Genomic DNA, 19,976 nt, shown 5'->3' with positions numbered 1-19,976 from the left:
GTGCAGAGAAAACCTATTTTACCAAAAGGCAAATAATGCCCCCTAGTGGCTAAAATCCTAAATACAGAAGCTGTTAAATTCACTCCCAGTTAGATATATACTGAGCCAGCCTCTGCGGGCATTCAGTAACAATCGAGATGTGTCTCCTGCCCCTATCCTTGAAGGAATTTATGCAGTAATTTTAGGGAATTGAGAAGGGAAATCTCACTTCTAAGGATACCATAATAAAATGTCAGTAAATGAACCCTTATGTTTCACTTCTTTTCCAGAATATAAATATCTATTTTTCTTCATGGTGAAGAATTTTAATAATACTAGCTGAAATAGATAAATAAAAACCATATAAGAAGAAGTACATAATGCATTTCATGTAAGTCTCTCTTATAATGCCCACTCCCAGAAATAACTAGTTAATGGTTTTATATACCATCTATCTTTCAACATTTTTTATATATGTGCATACATATATGTATTTTTAAAGTAAATGTGCTCAGACATTTCTACTTGTAAACCAGCTTTTTAAAACTTTATGACATAACCATACAATCCAGCAATCCCACTGCTAGGTGTATACCCCAAAGAAAGGAAATCAGTATGTCAAAGAGATATCTGCACTTCCGTGTTTGCTGCAGCACTATTCACGGTAGCCAAGATATGGAAGCGACCTATGTGTCCATCGACAGATGAATGGATAAAGAAAATGTGGTACTCACGTGATAGAGTACTACTCAGCCATAGAAAGAATTAGATTCAGTCACTAGCAACAACATAGATGGAACTGTGGATCATTATGTGAGTGAAATAAGCCAGGTAGAGAAAGACAAACATCACACGTTCTTACTTATTTATGGGATCTAAAAATCAAAACAATTGAACTTATGGAGATAGAGAGTAGAAGGATGGTTACCAGAGGCTGGGAAGGGTAGCTGGCAGTTAGGGAGGAGGTGAGGATGATTAATTGTTACCAAAAGAAAAAGAAATAGAATAAGGCATAGTATTTGATAGCACAACAGGATGACTATACTCAATAATAATATAATTTTACATTTAAAAATAAGTAAAAGGGTGTAATTGGATTGTAGCACAAAGGATAAATGCTTGAGGGGATGGATACCCCATTTTCTGTAATGTGATTATTACACATTGCACGCCTATATCAAAACATCTCATGTACCCCATAAATATATACACCTACTATGTACCCACAAAATAAAAAAATATTATTTTAAAAAACTTTCTGATATAGCTACCACATCCCTCTTTGTTATATTTCTTAGTAGTTGCCTAGTATTTCACTGAATTGATAAAACAACCCATTTAGCCAATCTATTACTTGTAGTCATTTAGATGTCTCCAGTTATTCAATATTATAGACAGTGGATGCTGTATCGGCAGTCACCAAGATCATCCTCAGGCTCCCTCAGGCTCCCTCAGGCTCACTGATGTACCAGGAGGATTCACAGAACTCAGAAAAGCTGATATACAAAGTTATGGTTTATTAGAGTGAAAGGATACAGATTAAAATTCAGCGAAGGGAAAAGGCCCAGGGGTGAAGTTCAAGAGAAACCAGGTGCAAGCTTCCAGGTATGGCCTCCCAGAAGAATTTGTACAGAGATGTGCTTAATTTTCCCAGCAATGATGCATGGCAACATGTGTGAAGTATTGCTGAGCAGGAAGCTCACCCAAGCCTTGGGTTTTTATTGCGGGCCAGTTGCATGGGCATGCGTCACCTGCATGACTGACCTTACCTACTCAATTTCCAGCCTCCCGGAGGTCAAACTGATACAGCATGGCCCAGGGCCTCAGGCATATGTAAACAGGCTTTACCATAGTCACGCTGTTAGCACATCTAGTCAAACTGATATAGTGTGGCATGAGGAGTTGGTCAAGGGCCAGTCCTCCCGAAGACAGACCATTCCTTGAACTTGCAGGGCTTGAGCAATCAGAGCCTGCAGAGTTAACCCTTTACTACACATACATCTTTTATATTTATGATCTGAACACTGACTAGGCCTTCAGCAGCCCGTTCCCACAGGTCTGCTTCCATGTATGCTCTCCACAGAGAGTATTCACATATTCGCCACTCTCCTCAGGCAATTTTTCCTCAAACTGGCTATTCTTCTCACAGCTCTATCCTCACAGCATATAAACTAGGTTTTTATTTCACCCAGAAAATAGAAACCATCAGAAGAGAATGCCTTTAACTTCTTGCCGCCAAAACTCCTGAGCCTCCCTTCATCCCCACCCATTATTTTCTTCTTTCCTCTGGTTACCATGGAAAAGGTTAATCATCCACTGGGCTTTGGATCCCATTCCACCCCCTAATTAATTCAAGGACTCCTTTTCTCCTGTATCTTTAACTGTTTTCCCTCTTCTGATATGTCTACAACTTTTCCTATAGAAAAAAGAAAAAGAAAAGAAACACCTCCCTCTTTCACACTTCCCTTTGGGTATGTTCTCTTCTTTCTTTCATCTTGAAAGTTGAGTCCACACCTACCACCTCCATTTTCCTGCTTTCCACTTCCTCCTTGCCTCCTGCAATCAGGTTCCATTTCCCCAACCCCACTCCCAACAATCTCACCGAAACTACTCTCACTATGGATACTAAGACCTTGTGATTGTTAAACCTGATGAAAGCTTTTAGTCCTCACTTTATTTGGCTTCTCTAGTATGACTCATCCTTGGTTTCTAAGATACCAAATTTTCTTATTATCTGTTCCACTATGACTCAGTTTCTGTTGTGGGTTCCTTTTGCTTATGTGTCCCTTAAATCTTATTTTTCCTCAGCAATTGCTCAATTCTTTTTGTATTTTATTCTCTCATCCTAGGCAATCTCATCAATCCTAGTTCACTCATAAAATGATGACTGGGGCTGGGCATGGTGGCTCACACCTGTATCCCAGCACTTTGGGAGGCCGAGGCAGGTGGATCACCTGAGGTCAGGAGTTCAAGACCAGCCTGGCCAACATAGTGAAACCCTGTCTCTACTAAAAATACAAAAAAAAAAAAAAAAAAATTAGCCAGGCAGGGTTGTGCGCACCTGCAATCCCAGCTACTTGGGAGGCTGAGAATATCTTGAACTGAGGAAGAACAATAGCTGAGGCAGGAAAATAGCTTGAACCCAGGAGGTGGAGGTTGCAGTGAGCTGAGATCGCACCACTGCACTCCAGCCTGGGCGACAGAGTGAGACTCCATCTCAAAAAGAAAGAAAAAAATGATGATGATGATGATGATTGGATCTCTTTTTTATCTCTTTTCTGAGGGTCATATCCCAGTCTCCAGCCAGCCCAGCCAATGATGACATTTACTTTTCTCCAAACTGTCCCTCCTCCTTTGTTCCCCATCTTGGTGAATGAAATCATCATCCACTCAATCACTCAAACTAGAAATAAAGTTATCTTTTATTCCTCCCTCTTTCCTCTCTCATATCCATTTGGTCTCAAAGCCTCCTCCCTTCTGCCTTTTTAATCGCTCTTAAACACATTCCCTTCCTCTGTGTTTCCTCTACCAGTACCCTTCATTCCTTGACTCAATTATTGCCTTAATTCTTAACCAGACTCTGCCTCTAGAATTGTCCTCCCAGCCTATTCCACACACTGTAGTCAGGGTTGTTTTCTAAAATACAAATCAAGTGGTATTATTCTGCTGCTTAAACTTCTTTAGCATTCTGCACGATCTTTAGGAAAAATTTAAAACTTCTTAGCAAGGCATACGTTGCCCTTATGATCTGGTCATGCCTATCTTTGCAGTGTCCTGAAAGCAACTGTGAACACCATCTGCATCATCCTTCTTTCTCCCTTTTCCAACAACACATTTACACTTCGATGGGGCTTTCTGGCCTTTGTGCCTTTGAAGATGTTGGTCCTTCCGGTTAGAACTTCTTTCCTCATCTCCCTCCTTTTTCCCTGACAAATTCCCACTCATCCTTCAAGATGCAGATCAAGCATCACCTCCTCTGGGAGGCCATCCCTAATTACCCCCCTTCCATTAGGATTGGATGCCTCCATGTGCTCCCTTAGTACACGGCCCTTGCCTCTACTATAACACTAATTAGCTATTTACTTACTTTCACTCCAGCGTTTCACCAAGTTCCTTGAGGGCAAAGACTGTCATACATCTTTATATCCTCAGCATCTACAGTCGTGCCTTATTTTACTTAGCATAATGTCCTCAAAGTTTTTATTGTTGTTGAGATGGAGTCTTGCTCTGTCACCGAGGCTGGAGTGCAGTGATGCGATCTCGGCACGCTGCAACCTCCACCTCTGGGGTTCAAGGGATTCTCCTGCCTCAGCCTCCTGAGTAGCTGGATTACAGGCATGCACCACCGTGCCCAGCTAAGGTTTTGTTTTCATTTTTGTTTTTTAGGATGGTGTCTTGCTCTGTTGCCCATGCTGGAGTGCAGTGGCATGAGTTCAAGGGGGTTCAAGCGATTCTCCCGCCTCACCCTCCCAAGTAGCTGGGATTACAGGCGCCTGCCACCATGCCTGGCTAATTTTTGTATTTTTAGTAGAGATGGGGTTTCACCATGTTGGCCAGGCTGGTCTTGAACTCCGGACCTCAGGTAATCTGCCTGCCTTGGCCTCCCAAAGTGCTGGGATTACAGGTGTGAGCCACGGGGCCCCGCCTTTTTTTTTTTTTTTTTTTTTTTGTATTTTTAGTTGAGACAGGTTTTCGCCATGTTGGCAAGGCTGGTCTCAAACTCCTGACCTCAGGTCATCTGCCAGCCTCAGCCCCACAAAGTGCTGGGATTACAGGCATGAGCCACCGTGCCCGACCTCAAAGATAATCTATGTTGTAGCATGTGACAGAATTTCCCTCTTTTTATATGGCTGAATAATAGTTCATCATATGCATATACCATCTTTCTTTCTTTCTTTTTTTCTTTCTTTCTTTCTTTTTCTTTCTTTCTCTCTCTTTCTTTCCTTCCTTCCTTCCTTCTCTTTCTTTCTTCCTTCCTTCCTTCTCTCTCTCTCTCTCTCTCTCTCTCTCTCTCTCTCTCTCTCTTTCTTTCTTTCTTTCTTTTTTGGAGACAGAGTCTCGCTCCATCCCTTAGGCTGGAGTACAGTGGCATGATCTTGGCTCACTGCAACCTCCGTCTCCTGGGTTCAAGCGAGTCTCCTGCCTCAGCCTCCCGAGTACCTAGGATTACAGGCACCCACCACCATGCCCAGCTGATTTTTGTATTTTTAGTAGAGATAGGGTTTTGCCATGTTGGCCAAGCTGGTCTTGAATTCCTGGCCTCAGGTGATCCACCTGCCTCGGCCTCCCAAAGTGCTGGGATTACAGACGTGAGCCACCACGCCCGGCCCATACCACATTTTCTTTATCCATTAATCCATGATGGACATTTGGGTTACTTCTACCTTTTTGCTATTGTGAATAATGTTGCCATAAATATGGGTGTGCAAATATCTTTGAGATCCCACTTTCAATTCTTTTGGCTGTATAACCTAGAAGTGAGATTGCTGGATCATGTGGTAATTCTATTTTTAATCTTTTGAGGAAACTCCGTACTGTTTTCCCTGGTGGGTGCACCATTTTACATTCCCTTCAGCAATGCATAAGCGTTCCAATTTTTCCACATCCTTGCTAACACTTATTTTCTGTGCTTGAAAAAAATACTAGCCATCCTAATGGGTGTAAGATGATATTATTATTGTAGTTTTGATTTGCATTTCTCTAATGATTAGCAATTTGAGCATCTTTTCCTATGCTTTTTGGCCTCTTGTATATCTTCTTTGGAGGAATGTCTATTCAGGTCGTTTGCCCAGTTTTTTGAAAATTGGGTTACTTGTTTTTCTGTTGTCGAGTTGTAGGAGTTTTTTATATGTTCTGCATATTAACGTATCAGATATATGCTTTGCAATTATTTTTTCCCATTCCATACAAATTCCTTTTCTCTCTATTGACTGTTTTGCTTGATATGCAGACACTTTAAAGTTTGATATAGTCCCATTTGTCTATTTTCGCTTTTGTTGCCTGTGCTTTTGGTATTTTATCCAAGAAATTGAGGGAGAAGAAAAGGAAAAATCAGTTAGGTAGACAGCTAAGGCTAGCCCTTGGAGAAGCAGTCTGCCTGAAAAATCACAGCTACAAACAAAATAGAGCAGCTTAGGCAAAACTCAGGCTGCACCTGCACAGATAAGCAGGTAGGGTCCAGCACAGACGCTTTTCATTCTTCGTGTAATTGGCGAGCTCCCAGGAAAAACTTTCCTCCCCTTTTCAGGTATATACACAGTGGGCTCCATGGGAACTTGCACAGGAAGGAGGGGAGCTTACCTAAAACAAACCTACAGTGATACAAACAAGAGAACCCACGCTTTGTGCTTGCCTAGAGACATACCCACATCGGCAGAAGATACGGGAAGTTGCACAGACAGATTTATTCATAAGAGAAGTTACTCAGACAACTATAGAGATGAGAGGAGTTTCTTATAATAGGTTTTGAATTCAGCTGTAAAAATGGCACCCCACTTGGGCTCCCCTCTCTGCTGTGGAGAGCTTTCTTCTTTTGCTTATTAAACTTTTGCTTCAACCTCACTCTTTGTGCCCATGCTCCTTAATTTTCTCAGTCGTTAGACAAGTTCGGATAACACCTTAGACAATGAGACCATTAACCCTTACCTGTTTCAACATTTTTATCAAATCCAAGGCCATGAAGCTTTCCCCCTATGTTTTCTACTAAGAATGTTATATTTTTAGGTCTTTAATCTATTTGGAGTTATTTTTTGTATATGGTCCAAGGTAAAGGTCCATCTTCATTCTTTTGCATGTGGATATCTAGTTTTTCCCAACACTGTTGAGGAGATTGTCCTTTTTCCATTGTGTGGTCTTGGCACTCTTTTTGAAGATTATTCTAACATATGCAGTACTGCAGGTGATTAGCAGCTTTCTGGGCTGGTGACATGGGTGGTAGGAAGAATTTACCAACACAGTTGTAGGTAAAGAAAGGCAGGTTTATTAGATAAAGTATGAAAATACATTGCAAGGGTGCAACAGGCAGGTCAGCAAGAGAGAAGCTGACTGCTAGGAAACAAAGGCTTGCTGGGGATTTTGTAGAATGGTGCTTATGTTGTGGGTGGAAGAGGGCTTTGTGCAGTACTAATAATGCCAGGGTTGCAGTGAACTAACTTCCATTTTTCTATCAGCTGAGGGTCTGGTGATGGCTGGGCACAGGCAGATTGTGAGTTATTTGCACAGCAGGGCTATGTGTCCTGGACCACGAAGAGAGGCAGACTTATGGCTTGTCTGCTTTCTCCTTTTGCTTCCCTTCATCCAGCCAGCCTGACTCCTTTTCCCTAATTAGGACTCCACACGCAAGGGTTTGTTCTGTTCCAGAATAGAGACAGGTCGATGTATCTATCTTTATACCAGTACTATAGCTGCTACTTCTTGACCAATTACAGCTTTAGTATCTCTCTCACCTGTCCTCCCTATACAAAAGATATATAAAATATACTCACTGTACTGAGTATCTTCCTGCAGCATTCAGTCTGGAGCAAAGCCTGCTTCCTTCAACCCTTTCCAAAATCCCCAAATAAAAGCCCAAAATCTGTATAGGATCTTCCTAACATCCTCGTGCTGAGATGCCCTGAAATTCTCCATAACTCATGACTGAGTAATAAAACCAACTTGCTTAATTAAAGTTGGTTTCTTGTAGTCCTGGCTGGAGGACATCGACTTACAAAAATATAGGATTAGTATCTTCAAAATAAATAGATAGTAAACATCAACAAGGATTCACACCCCAATAATGAAATTGGGCAGAAAAAGGAAAAATAATCATGAAATGCACAGTAAAGATGGCTCCATAATATTGAAAAAAATTTTACTTCAAATGCGTAAAATGATGCTTCTGATTCAGCTGGTGCGACCTTTATTTCACATTTGAGTTCAGCTGCTCCTGATGTCTCTTTCCTGAAAATTTCAATACTAAGAGCTCGAGAAACCCTGTATTTGGGGAAGCTTATCCTTTACCATCAACTTTGGGGGTAGGGGTCAGAGGGAACAAGGGTGGAAAGGCCGCGCTGAATGGGGCCGAAGCTCCGCCCCTCAGCGATAAGTCCAGATTCCTGCGGCCGACGTGGTCCTCCGAGGGAGCAGCAGAGCCGCCGAGGCTGGCGAGTACCAGGGGGAAGAATGTTCTAGCCGGAGTCTACTCGATGGTAGGGCAGGAAGCCGCCTTGTCTCTGGGCGCGGCCATGTTGGAGGCTCCGGGCCCGAGTGATGGCTGCGAGCTCAGCAACCCCAGCGCCAGCAGAGTCAGCTGCGCCGGGCAGATGCTGGAAGTGCAGCCAGGATTGTATTTCGGTGGGGCCGCGGCCGTCGCGGAGCCAGATCACCTGAGGGAAGCGGGCATCACGGCCGTGCTAACAGTGGACTCGGAGGAGCCCAGCTTCAAGGCGGGGCCTGGGGTCGAGGATCTATCGCGCCTCTTCGTGCCAGCGCTGGACAAACCCGAGACGGACCTACTCAGCCATCTGGACCGGTGCGTGGCCTTCATCGGTCAGGCCCGCGCTGAGGGCCGTGCGGTGTTGGTGCACTGGTGAGTGGCCGGGTCAGTGGGTGACGTGCCCCGCCAAGCTTCCAGCCGGCCCCCGTCGCCCCTTACCTTCCGAGGCCGTCGGGAGGACAAGAGCGCGGTCATGCCGCGTGAACCTCCTCCCGCTGCCTCCCGCTGCCTCCCGCAGGAGGCGTGTTTCCAAGAGAGGAGGAGGGTGGAGGCGGGCCCCTGGTGTGTGCAGGCTTTCATTCATTCATGCTTTAGTTGGTTCTTCCTGCAGCAGCAGAGGGCGGGGGAGGTGTCATCTGATAAATGACAAATTACCTACACCCTAAGGAGTTTACAGCTCTGTTGGAGAAGCTAGACACCCACCCCGATTATTGTAATGCAGATTAGGTTGCTTGGTGTCTTGTAAACGGGATTTACAAAGATTTAGGGTTAAATGTTTTTGTTTGGGATGGGTGGGGGGTGGTTGATGAAGAGATGAATTGGTTTGGATCTAAAGGATCCCTGGGCTTTGCCTAGGGAGGAGATGGTTGCAGCAAAGACAAAATGGGAATCCCGCAGGGCGCGGTGGCTCACGCCTGTAATCCCAGCACTTTGGGAGGCAGAAGGATCACAAGGTGAGGAGTTCGAGATCAGGCTGGCTAATATGGTGAAACCAAAAATACAAAAATTAGCCGGGCGTGGTGGCTCTCGCCTGTCGTCCCAGCTACTCGGGAGGCTGAGGCAGGAGAATCACTTGAACCTGGGAGGCGGAGGTTGCAGTGAGCCGAGGTCATGCCACAGCACTCCAGCCTGGGCAACAGAGCGAGACTCCATCCCCCCCCAAAAAAAAGAAAATGGGAATCCCTAAGCAGTTCTTGGTTGGATTGGAGTATAATAACAATCGTTTAAATTTATTGAGCACATAAAAGAAGATAGTGATGAAATCAAAAGAAGTCTGGGACCAGATTTTGAGGTCCCTGAATGCTAAGATGAAAGGAGATTGGATTTGTTTTTGTTTTATTTATTTTTATTTTGATATAGGGTCTTGCTCTGTCACCCAGGCTACAGTGTAGTAGCGTAATTACGGCTCACTGCAGTCTCAACCTCCCAGGCTCAAGTGAACCTCCTGCCTCGGCCTCCAGAGTAGCTGGGACTACAGGCCCCACCACATCCGGCTAATTTTTTGTAGAGGTGGGGTCTCACTTTGTTGCCCAGGCTGGTCTCCAACTCGTGGACTCAAGCAATCCTCTCACCTCGCCTCCCAAAGTGCTGGGATTTCAGGCGTAGGTAAGCCACTGTGTCTAGCCAGGAGTTTGGATTTGTTCTGAGCCATTATAAAAATTTTAAAAATTACTGTTATTATTTTTGAATAGGTAATAGATTCACATGGTTCAGAATTCAAAAGGAAAAAGGAATAATTATTTTGTACCTTGATAATATTTCAGAGGCAATGGGCTTATTTGAGAAGTAGAAATGAAGTGGGCCTAAACTTTACTATTAATAGGGGGCTGGGTTTTGTGTGTTTTTTTTTTTAATTGTTGCTATTTGCTGTTTTATTTTAAAGGTCTCTTTTTCAGTCATGCAGGAGTCAGTCGAAGTGTGGCCATAATAACTGCTTTTCTCATGAAGACTGACCAACTTCCCTTTGAAAAAGCCTATGAAAAGCTCCAGATTCTCAAACCAGAGGCTAAGTGGGTTCTTTTTTTATAGTAATAATTATGCTTTTGTGATATAATTTTAAGAAAATGAAACTTTATATTTCTTTATCATTACAGGATGAATGAGGGGTTTGAGTGGCAACTGAAATTATACCAGGCAATGGGATACGAAGTGGATACCTCTAGTGCAATTTATAAGCAATATCGTTTACAAAAGGTTACAGAGAAGTATCCAGGTAAGTAATAATTGCTAGTGTGTAATGGGCTTTCTAGATGTCATTTACTTTAGCATTGTATGCTCTACCTTACTTCCAGCAATCCCTGAGAAACTTGTTTCTTTTTGAAACTGATTTAGCCAGAAATAACCTATTCAAAATCACATGGTTTATAAATGGCAGGGTCAGGATTTGAATTCAGGCAGCCTGTGCCCAGAACCTAAGCACTTAAATCACTGTCCTCTCCTACCTTAGCCTGATTTCTCAACACTGGAATTTGATTTTTTTTTTTTTTTAATTTTTGAGGTTAGCACTTGTTGCCTCAATTTGACATTAACTGAATTTATCTGAAAATGCAGAGTTGATTTTGACAAATAAATACATTTTAATTATGTCATATAGAATTGCAGAATTTACCTCAAGAACTCTTTGCTGTTGACCCAACTACCGTTTCACAAGGATTGAAAGATGAGGTTCTCTACAAGTGTAGAAAGTGCAGGTAAAATATTTTATATCCTTTGGATATTTTATCTTGTCTCAGTAGCTGAAAAGTACTTAATGTTTTATTTTCTTAAATTTCTGTAGGAAGATTTTGTTTAATTGAAATTTTTAGTTCAGATCTGTTTTCAGAAAGAATGTAAATTCTTAAAAAGAGAAATAATTAGATTGTAAGGGTTATTGAAAATTTAAGTAGCGTAATCAATGTTACATTATTTTGTTCTCTAAGCAATATTGCACATTTTGCTGGGCACAGTGGCTCACGCCTGTAACCCCAGCACTTTGGGAGGCTGAGGCAGGCAGATCACCTGAGATTGGGAGTTTGAGACCAGCCTGGCCAACATGGTGAAACCCCGTCTCTATTAAAAATACAAAAATTAGTTGGGCATGGTGGCAGGTGCCTGTAATCCCAGCTACTCAGGAGGCTGAGGCAGGAGAATTGGTTGAACCCAGGAGGCAGAGGTTGCAGTGAGCCATGATCACGCCACTGCACTCTAGCATGGGCGACAGAGTGAGACTCTGTCTCAAAAAAAAAAAAAAAGAAATACCGCACATTTCATCCATGTTTTCATCCTTTTGGAAGTCATTAATGTTTTTGTTTGTTTGGGGGTTGCAGGCGATCATTATTTCGAAGTTCTAGTATTCTGGATCACCATGAAGGAAGTGGACCTATAGCCTTTGCCCACAAGAGAATGACACCATCTTCCATGCTTACCACAGGGAGGCAAGCTCAATGTACATCTTATTTCATTGAACCTGTACAGTGGATGGAATCTGCTTTGTTGGGAGTGATGGATGGACAGGTGAGAACACATTTTATTTTCTACAATTTTATTTTATGATCTATATTTTATTCCTTCTTGCATTTTAAGCTCTATTTTAACTAGTGTTTTGCTCCATTTCTTAATTTCTTTATTTCTGAAGATTATATCTTTCTAGTGTAGATAAGACTATCAAAAATAAAATATTTTTCAGAAACCAGCTGATCCAACATAGTGAACTACTTCTGGTTGAGAGCCCTGGTCTAAGTTAATAAATTTCCTTTAAGGCTATTTATATTTTTTTAAAATATAAGACTAACATTTATTTTTAAACTAATTAGAATATATTGGCTGGGCACTCATGCCTCATTAGCTCATGCCTGTAATCTGAGCACTTTGGGAGGCTGAGGCGGGAGGATCACTTGAGCCCAGGGTTTCGAGACCAGCTTGGGCAATATAGTGAGACCTCATCTCTATAAAAGAAAGTAAAAAATTTTTAATAAGAAAAAAAAGAAAAAAAATGTATTTAACAAAATTTGAACTTTGTAACAAGATAGGGTAAATCAGGGATTTTAAAATTAGGTTAAAAATTCTTTGAACTTTGTAACAAGATAGGGTAAATCAGGGATTTTAAAATTAGGTTAAAAATTCTGTCTTTCTTTTTCTCTGTTGGCTTCCTGTATGTGTCTCTCTCTTTTTTCTTATCTTTTAGGGGAGTGAAATTTAGTTTGTTTTGCTATGAGATTCTTTTTCATTTCCAGTTAAATAATGCAGCTCATCCTATTGCTCCTATAACCAGTGGGTAGGGAAATAAAAAAAGAATGCAGTTCATGTGACATTTTACATAAAAAAGTGTTTAACTTGGTTGGAGTGTGCCATGACAGCCACATTTCTCCTTTAGGTTTACTTGATATTAATGTGAAGGTATTCTATAATAATCATCTTAATAATGATTTTGAAAGTTTGTATGGTTTGTATAAAAGTTTGTATAGTGGCTAGTTTATGAAACCCTTTCACTGTATTATACCATTTGAAGAATGCCATAGCTTTATGAAATAGGTAGAGCAGTTATATTCACGTGTTGTGCATGAGGAAACTGTTTATGAGTAGTGTCTTGCCTAGAAAGTGGTACCATATAATCAAACTCACATTTTCGGATAATGCTGCTTTTTTAAAAAAAACCAGCCTTATTATAGTATAATTCACATAACATGCAATTTACCTATTTAAGGTGTATAGTTCAGTGGCTTTTAAAGTGTATTCACAGTGGTTTTTGCAACCATCGTGTATTAGTCCATTTTCACACTGCCATAAAGATAGTACATGAGACTGGGTAATTTATAAAGGAAAGAGGTTTAATTGACTCATGGTTCTGTGTGGTTGGGGAGGCCTCAGGAAACTTATTATCATGGCAGAAGGGAAAGCAGGCCACTTCTTCACAAGGCGGCAGGAGAGAGAAGCATATGTGAAGGAGGAACTGTCAAACACTTATAAAACCATCAGATCTTATGAGTGCTCATTCACTATCACGAGAACAGCATGGGGGTATCTGCCTCCATGATCCAATCACCTCCCTTCTTCCACACTTGGGGATTACAATTTGAGATGAGATTTGGATGGGGACACAGAACCAAACCGTATCACATCACAATTCACATTCCCACTCTTCCCATTCTTTTTTTTTGAGACGGAGTTTCACTCTTGTTGCCCAGGCTGGAGTACAATGGCACAATCTTGGCTCACCGCAACCTCTGCCTCCCGGGTTCAAGTGATTCTCCTGCTTCAGCCTCCTGAGTAGCTGGGATTACAGGGATGCGCCACCACGCCTGGCTAATTTTGTATTTTTAGTAGAGACGGGGTTTTTCCATGTTGGTCAGGCTGGTCTCGAACTCCTGACCTCAGGTAATCCACCTGCCTCAGCCTCCCAAAGTGCTGGGATTACAGGCGTGAGCCACCATGCCCAGCCGCAATTCCCATTCTTGATGGTATTATTTGTAGCAGTTAGAGATTTTAATTTTGATAGTATCTAATTTATCAGTTTTTCTTTTTTGTGGCTTGTGATTCTGGCTTTCTAATTTTACTCAACCTGGGAAACACACACACACACACACTCACACTCCAGCCAAGTTAAATACATTTTTATGTAAGACTCTAAATCCTGTGCATACTTATTTGTATACATATTTGATTTTTTTCTGTAGAATATGTACCTAGAAGTGGAATTCCTGGCTCGAAGAATGTATTTTAAATATTAGTGATATTCCAGGCCAATATTCAAAATGCCCATACAAATTTGGTTTTCAGTAACTGAATGCATGTACCCATTACTCCATATCCTTGACATAATAGATACTATAAAACTGGTAACATTTTGTCAGTCTGTGGGGTAAAAAATGTTAATCCTAAAATGTTTAATTGGAATTTTATGAAAACAGTCATCAACCACCATCTTTATATATTTACCAGCCATTTACAGTTTTCTTTTCTATAAATTGCTTTCATATTCCTAGGCCCATTTGCCTATGGGTTTTGTCTCTTTCTTACTCATTTGTAGGACCTCTATATATTCTAGATGTTAATAGTTCATCTAATATATTGCAACTATTTTCTTCAGTCTATTGCTTATCAGATTTTTTATGTTTTGTCATATTAAAATGAAGGATATTTACATAATAAAATTTGTTAGTTTTTTTATTTATGGCTTCTGAATTTCTTTTTTTTGAGACGGAGTCTTGCTCTGTTGCCCAGGCTGGAGTGCAGTGGCGTGATCTTGGCTCACTGCAACCTCCGCCTTCTGGGTTCAAATATTCTCCTGCTTCATCCTCCCAAGTAGCTGTGATTACAGGCACCCGCCACCATGCCCAACTAATTTTTGTGTTTTTAGTAGAGACGGGGTTTCACCATGTTGACCAGGCTGGTCTCGAACTCCTGACCTCAGGTGATCTGCCCGCCTTGGCCTCCCAAAGTGCTGGGAATTACAGGTATGAGCCACCACACTCAGCCTGCTTCTGAGTTTTATGTCTAGTTTTCTATAGCTCAAGATTAAAAATAAAAACTTTTACCTTATACCATGCACAAATCAAAGAGCTAAACATAAAAATTAATGCTATAACTAACTACATTAGAAGAAAATGCAGTTGCCTTATTAGGCTTTTTTGATTTACCTATTTTCCTGGAATATCAGTTTGTCTTTAAATAGCTAAGAATCTGACTTATATGCTGTCAATACACACAGTAATACAGCATGAAAATCCTAACATGCTTTTCTATACTTTAGCCGTGATCATTTTCATTTGAAGTCCTAAATTACAAACTGATTTAAAAGCTATATATATATATATATGCCACATCCATGAAACCTTCCTTAATCAAATCTCAAGCTTCACTTTTCTCCCTTCAAGCTCCCTGAATACAACATTCTTCCTATGAGATAATTGTAGTCTACTATCTATTACAGTAAATTTCCAATGCATTTTATCTCACTGATTAGATTATAAACTCAACGTGGGGACCGTGTCTTGTTTTTATATCCTATATTGATTGCCAAAGATAATGATTTGTTTTGTATAAAAGTGAATGAATAAAGTAACACATTTGCTTTATTTCAGCTTCTTTGCCCAAAATGCAGTGCCAAGTTGGGTTCCTTCAACTGGTATGGTGAACAGTGCTCTTGTGGTAGGTGGATAACACCTGCTTTTCAAATACATAAGAATAGAGTGGATGAAATGAAAATATTGCCTGTTTTGGGATCACAAACAAGAAAAATATGAACATGATATTTTATAGTTTGGGAAGAAACTTGCAGATGATATGTGCTGCCTTTGCTTCTTATCATTCATGGCAGATTGTTTGTGCTGTCAACATTTCATTTGAAATGGGAGAAGATAAAATCACTTGATGTAACCTGGAAACTATGCTTTACATGGCTATCAAAGCCTTTTGATCATGTACATTTTATTTGATATTAAAATCTTTTATAACCAGATACTGTCTGTGTTTCATATATTTTTAAAAGTTTTGATTGTTGGAATGTTATATGATCTTAAGGTCTGTATAGACAAAATTATGTACAAAAATTTGAAACTTATATTTAAATGGGTATTCTTTTATTTCCAGACACATAAAGCAGATTTGTTTGGACATATTTTGGAATTATTTCACTTTCTTTCTTTTAAGGGACATTAGTAAACCCATACATGTCTGGATTTTTTTTCTTGGAAATGGAAAGGCCATTAGTAAAACGCTGATTAAAAGGCAATTTTCCTATTACTGTTCAGTAATCCCAATTATCTATATTTTTAGAAAAGTGTTTGAGATCCCTTTTGAAGTGATCTACATAAAGAAATACATAAATGTTAGATGTGTTTCTAATGATGAAGAAAACAAATGTAGAGTTACTATATATCAAGTCATTTTGTAGCCCAATATGTGAGTATTGGAAAAGGTAATACGTCCAGATTAGTTTTTTAACCTGATGTATAGAAACTAGAATTATTTTACTCATTATTAATAATTACAATTGGACCTAATTAGATATTTGAACATTTACAAGAATCAGAATTAACTAATAAAGGCCAGGTGCAGTGGCTTATGCCTATGATCCCAGCACTTTGGGAGGCCAAGGCAGGCAGATCATTTAAGGTCAGGAGTTCAAGACCAGCCTGGCCAACATGGTGAAACCCTGTCTCTACTAAAAATAAAATCAGCCAGGCATGGTGGCACACGCCTGTAGTCCTAGCTGCTCAGGAGGCTACTCCAAAAAAGAACAAGAATTAATAAAGAAAAATATTCTTTATTTTTGTTGTAAATTAAGTGGTAAATTCACTAGTCATGCTCCCCACCATTTGCAGGGTTCCAACAATAGTACACATTGAGGCTTATATACATAAACACCGTAGTGGGAGTAATTTTTAAATGCAAAAATATGTTGTGAATAATGATCCTCTTAATAAATGCCTAGCTCAGTTTTTTAAAGGTATAGGAGTGTTATGGAAAATTCTTGGGAAAAATCTTAACATTGGACCTGAAGACTTTGGCAGTTTCCATGTAATAATTTTTCTTTCTATTTTTTTTTTTTTTTTTTTTTTGAGATGGAGTTTTGTTGTTGTTGCCCAGGCTGGAGTGCAATGGCATGATCTCGGTTCACTGCAACCTCCACTGCCCAGGTTCAAGCGATTCTCCTGCCTCAGCCTCCCAAGTAGCCACCACATCTCGCTAATTTTGCATTTTTAGTAGAGATGGGGTTTCCATATGTTGGCCAGGCTGGTCTCAAACTCCTGACCTCAAATGATCCACCCACTTTGGCCTCCCAAAGTGCTGGGACTACAGGCGTGAGCCACCGCTCCCTGCCATAATTTTTTCTTTTGAGAAAAAAATTACTCCATTTATTTTAGCTTTCATAAAATCTACTTTTTTGCTTCATACTATTATTCTCTAATCATATATTATTCTCTAGAAAGTTTTAACAAACAGGTTGAGGAGCTCGGGTGTGGTGGCTCATGCCTGTCCCAGCACTTTGGAAGACAAAGGAGGGTGGATCATTTGAGGCCAGGAGTTCAAGACCAGCCTGGCCAATATGTGAAACCCCCATCTCTATTTAAAAAAATAATAACAGTTTGCGGCACATGAAGTTACCCCTTTTGTAGGTAAAAAGTAGTTACATAGCTGCAGTTTAATATGACTCAATGCCTATCCATCATACACTGTTGATCAGATTATAAAATCAAATAGTATGGATCAAATGCAATTTTAATTAAGTTGTAAATTCACTAGTCATGCTCCCCACCATTTGCAGGGTTCCAACAATAGTACACATCGAGGCCTATATACTATTTGTCTTAACTTTGTTTTTGTTTTTGTTTTTGTTTTTTTGAGACGGAATCTTGCTCTGTCGCCCAGGCTGGAGTGCAGTGGCGCAATCTCGACTCACAGCAAGCTCCGCCTCCCGGGTTCACGCCATTCTCCTGCCTCTGCCTCCTGAGTAGCTGGGACTACAGGCGCCTGCCACCACGCCCGGCTAATTTTTTTGTATTTTTTAGTAGAGACGGGGTTTCACCGTGGTCTCGATCTCCTGACCTCGTGATCCGCCTGCCTCGGCCTCCCAAAGTGCTGGGATTACAGGCATGAGTGTCTTAACTTTTAAAACATAAATTGGCCGGGTGCAGTGGCTCACGCTTGTAATCCCAGCACTTTGGGAGGCCAAGGGGGGTGGATCACTGCAGGTCAGGAGTTTGAGACCCGCCTGGCCAACATAGGGAAACCCCATCTCTACTAAAAATATAAAATTAGCCAGGCATGGTGGTGGGCCCCTGTAATCCCAGCTACTTGGGAGGCAGGGAGGCAGGAGAATTGCTTGAACCTGGGAGGCGGAGTTTGCAGTGAGCCGAGATCGCGCCACGGCACTCCAGCCTGGGCGACAGAGCAAGACTCTGTATTAAAAAAATAAAATTATAAATCAAGCTATCTGTTAAATAAAATGTTTTATTCTATTATCTTGACAAATATCCCTTCATAATGACCTGTCAGACCAGGTTTGAATTCAGAATTCTCTGATTTTATCAGATTCCATGACAAAGCATGGCAATGCAGGGAGAGGTGGCCCCCGCCCAGTGGGTGCCTCCTTTATTTCCCCACCCCTTGATTTGTTCTGCATCATGAAGAGCCTGGTGCATATATATATATGTGGGTCCCCCACCTATATGTATAAGATCTGGCTACAGCCCTGGTGTATACCATTGGCCCATTTCACTCTAAGAGGTATGAGGCTAGAGCAAGCCCTGGAAGCAGGCTTGGAGCTATTTGGGCTATTTGGGTGTTAGATGCACTTCTAGAAGGGGGCATCTGTTCTAGCTGGGCACATCACGTTGGCAGTATGGATTCTTATCCTGTGGGGACAGAGCCAGAGGTCAGAGTAAAGTCTTCTAAAGTGTCGGTCCAGGGTAGGGGCTCCTCTTACCTAGACCAGAGTGGTATTGTCTCTAGACATAAGGTTCTTTTTCAAATTGTATTTCTATTCCAAGGGTTTAAGTTGAAAATGAATGAGTAGATTCAAGAAAAAGAATTCCATAACATCCAACATTTAATGATTTAAAAAGAAAAGCCTGGTAACTAGAGTGGAAGGAAGCTTCCTTAATCAGAGCAGCTGTGAAAAATATATGGGAAAAAATCTTATTTAGTGGTAAAACTTTTCAAACATTCACATTAAAATTTAGAAATAAGTTAAAAGATGTCTAGCCCCTACCTTCTGTATCGTATTAGAGGGCCTAACCATTGCAGTAAAACAAGGAGCTAAACAGTTTAAGACGTAGGAAAAAAATCTGAACTCACTAATAAATCTCGACATCTCTAAAAGTGGGACAGTATGTATATGCCTTCTGCTATGATGCAAGGAAGTACCTATGAAGTATTCTTGCAAAAACAAAAACAAAAGCAAAAAACTAATCAAGCCTCTAGATGTCACTGGCAGTTTCTGGAACAAATTAAGCTTCACCATGAAGATGTAATCAGCAGAATCATGAAGTGGGAAATTCTATAGGACCAATGACTTAGATTCTTCAACAAATGGCAGGGGGGAAGAAGTGGAGAGGGAATTGTCATGTGAACTAAATGCAATGTGACCATCTTGTTTGGATCCTGATTTTAACTAACTGTGGAAGGAAGGGCATTTTTGAGACAGAAAACTGAACATCGAACAGGTATCAGATGATATTAAGGAATTATTAATTTTGTTGGGTATGATAGTGGGATTATCAGTATGTTTTTTAAAAATAAGAAAAGGCAGGCTAGGTGCAGTGGCTCATGCCTGTAATCCCAGCATTTTGGGAGGCTGAAACGGATGGATCACAAGGTCAAGAGATCGAGACCATCCTGGCCAACATGGTGAAACCCCATCTCTACTAAAAAAAATACAAAAAGTAGCTGGGCGTGGTGGCGCGCGCCTGTAGTCCCAGCTACTCGGGAGGCTGAGGCAGAAGAATCGCTTGAACCCAGGAGGCAGAGGTTGCGGTGATCACGCCACTGCACTCCAGCCTGGCGACAGAGCAAGACTCCATCTCAAAAAAAAAAAAAAAAAAAAGCCTTGTCTCTTAGAGATATACATTGAAGTATTTATGGGTGAAATAATATATCTAGATATGCTTTAAAATACTCCAGGAAGGCTGGGCAAGGTGGCTCACGCCTGTAATCCCAGCACTTTGGGAGGCCGAGGCAGGTGGATCGCCTTAGGTCAGGAGTTCAAGACTAGCCTGGCCAGCTTGGTGAAACCCTATCTCTACTAAAAATACAAAAATTAGCTGGGCATGGTGGCAGGCACCTGTAATTCCAGCTACTTGGGAGGCTGAGGCAGGAGAATCGC

The 19,976-nt window shown here is 41.0% G+C and overlaps 1 protein-coding gene across 1 annotated transcript; it reads left to right on the top strand.

Annotated features, from left to right (window-relative positions):
* The first annotated feature begins 8,063 nt into the window (after window positions 1-8,063).
* Window positions 8,064-15,608, top strand: DUSP12 (dual specificity phosphatase 12). The gene is made up of 6 exons (XM_004027785.5): window positions 8,064-8,545; window positions 10,069-10,182; window positions 10,267-10,385; window positions 10,767-10,863; window positions 11,479-11,665; window positions 15,232-15,608. The coding sequence occupies exons 1-6, from the start codon at window positions 8,163-8,165 to the stop codon at window positions 15,391-15,393; spliced, it is 1,062 nt and encodes a 353-aa protein (XP_004027834.3). The 5' UTR covers window positions 8,064-8,162; the 3' UTR covers window positions 15,394-15,608.
* The last annotated feature ends 4,368 nt before the right edge of the window (window positions 15,609-19,976 follow it).

Source organism: Gorilla gorilla, chromosome 1, assembly GCF_029281585.2.
Source record: "Gorilla gorilla gorilla isolate KB3781 chromosome 1, NHGRI_mGorGor1-v2.1_pri, whole genome shotgun sequence".
Classification (NCBI taxonomy): Eukaryota; Metazoa; Chordata; class Mammalia; order Primates; family Hominidae; genus Gorilla; species Gorilla gorilla.
Note: the sequence above shows the minus strand (reverse complement) of the source record. Positions and strands in the feature narration are given on the sequence as shown.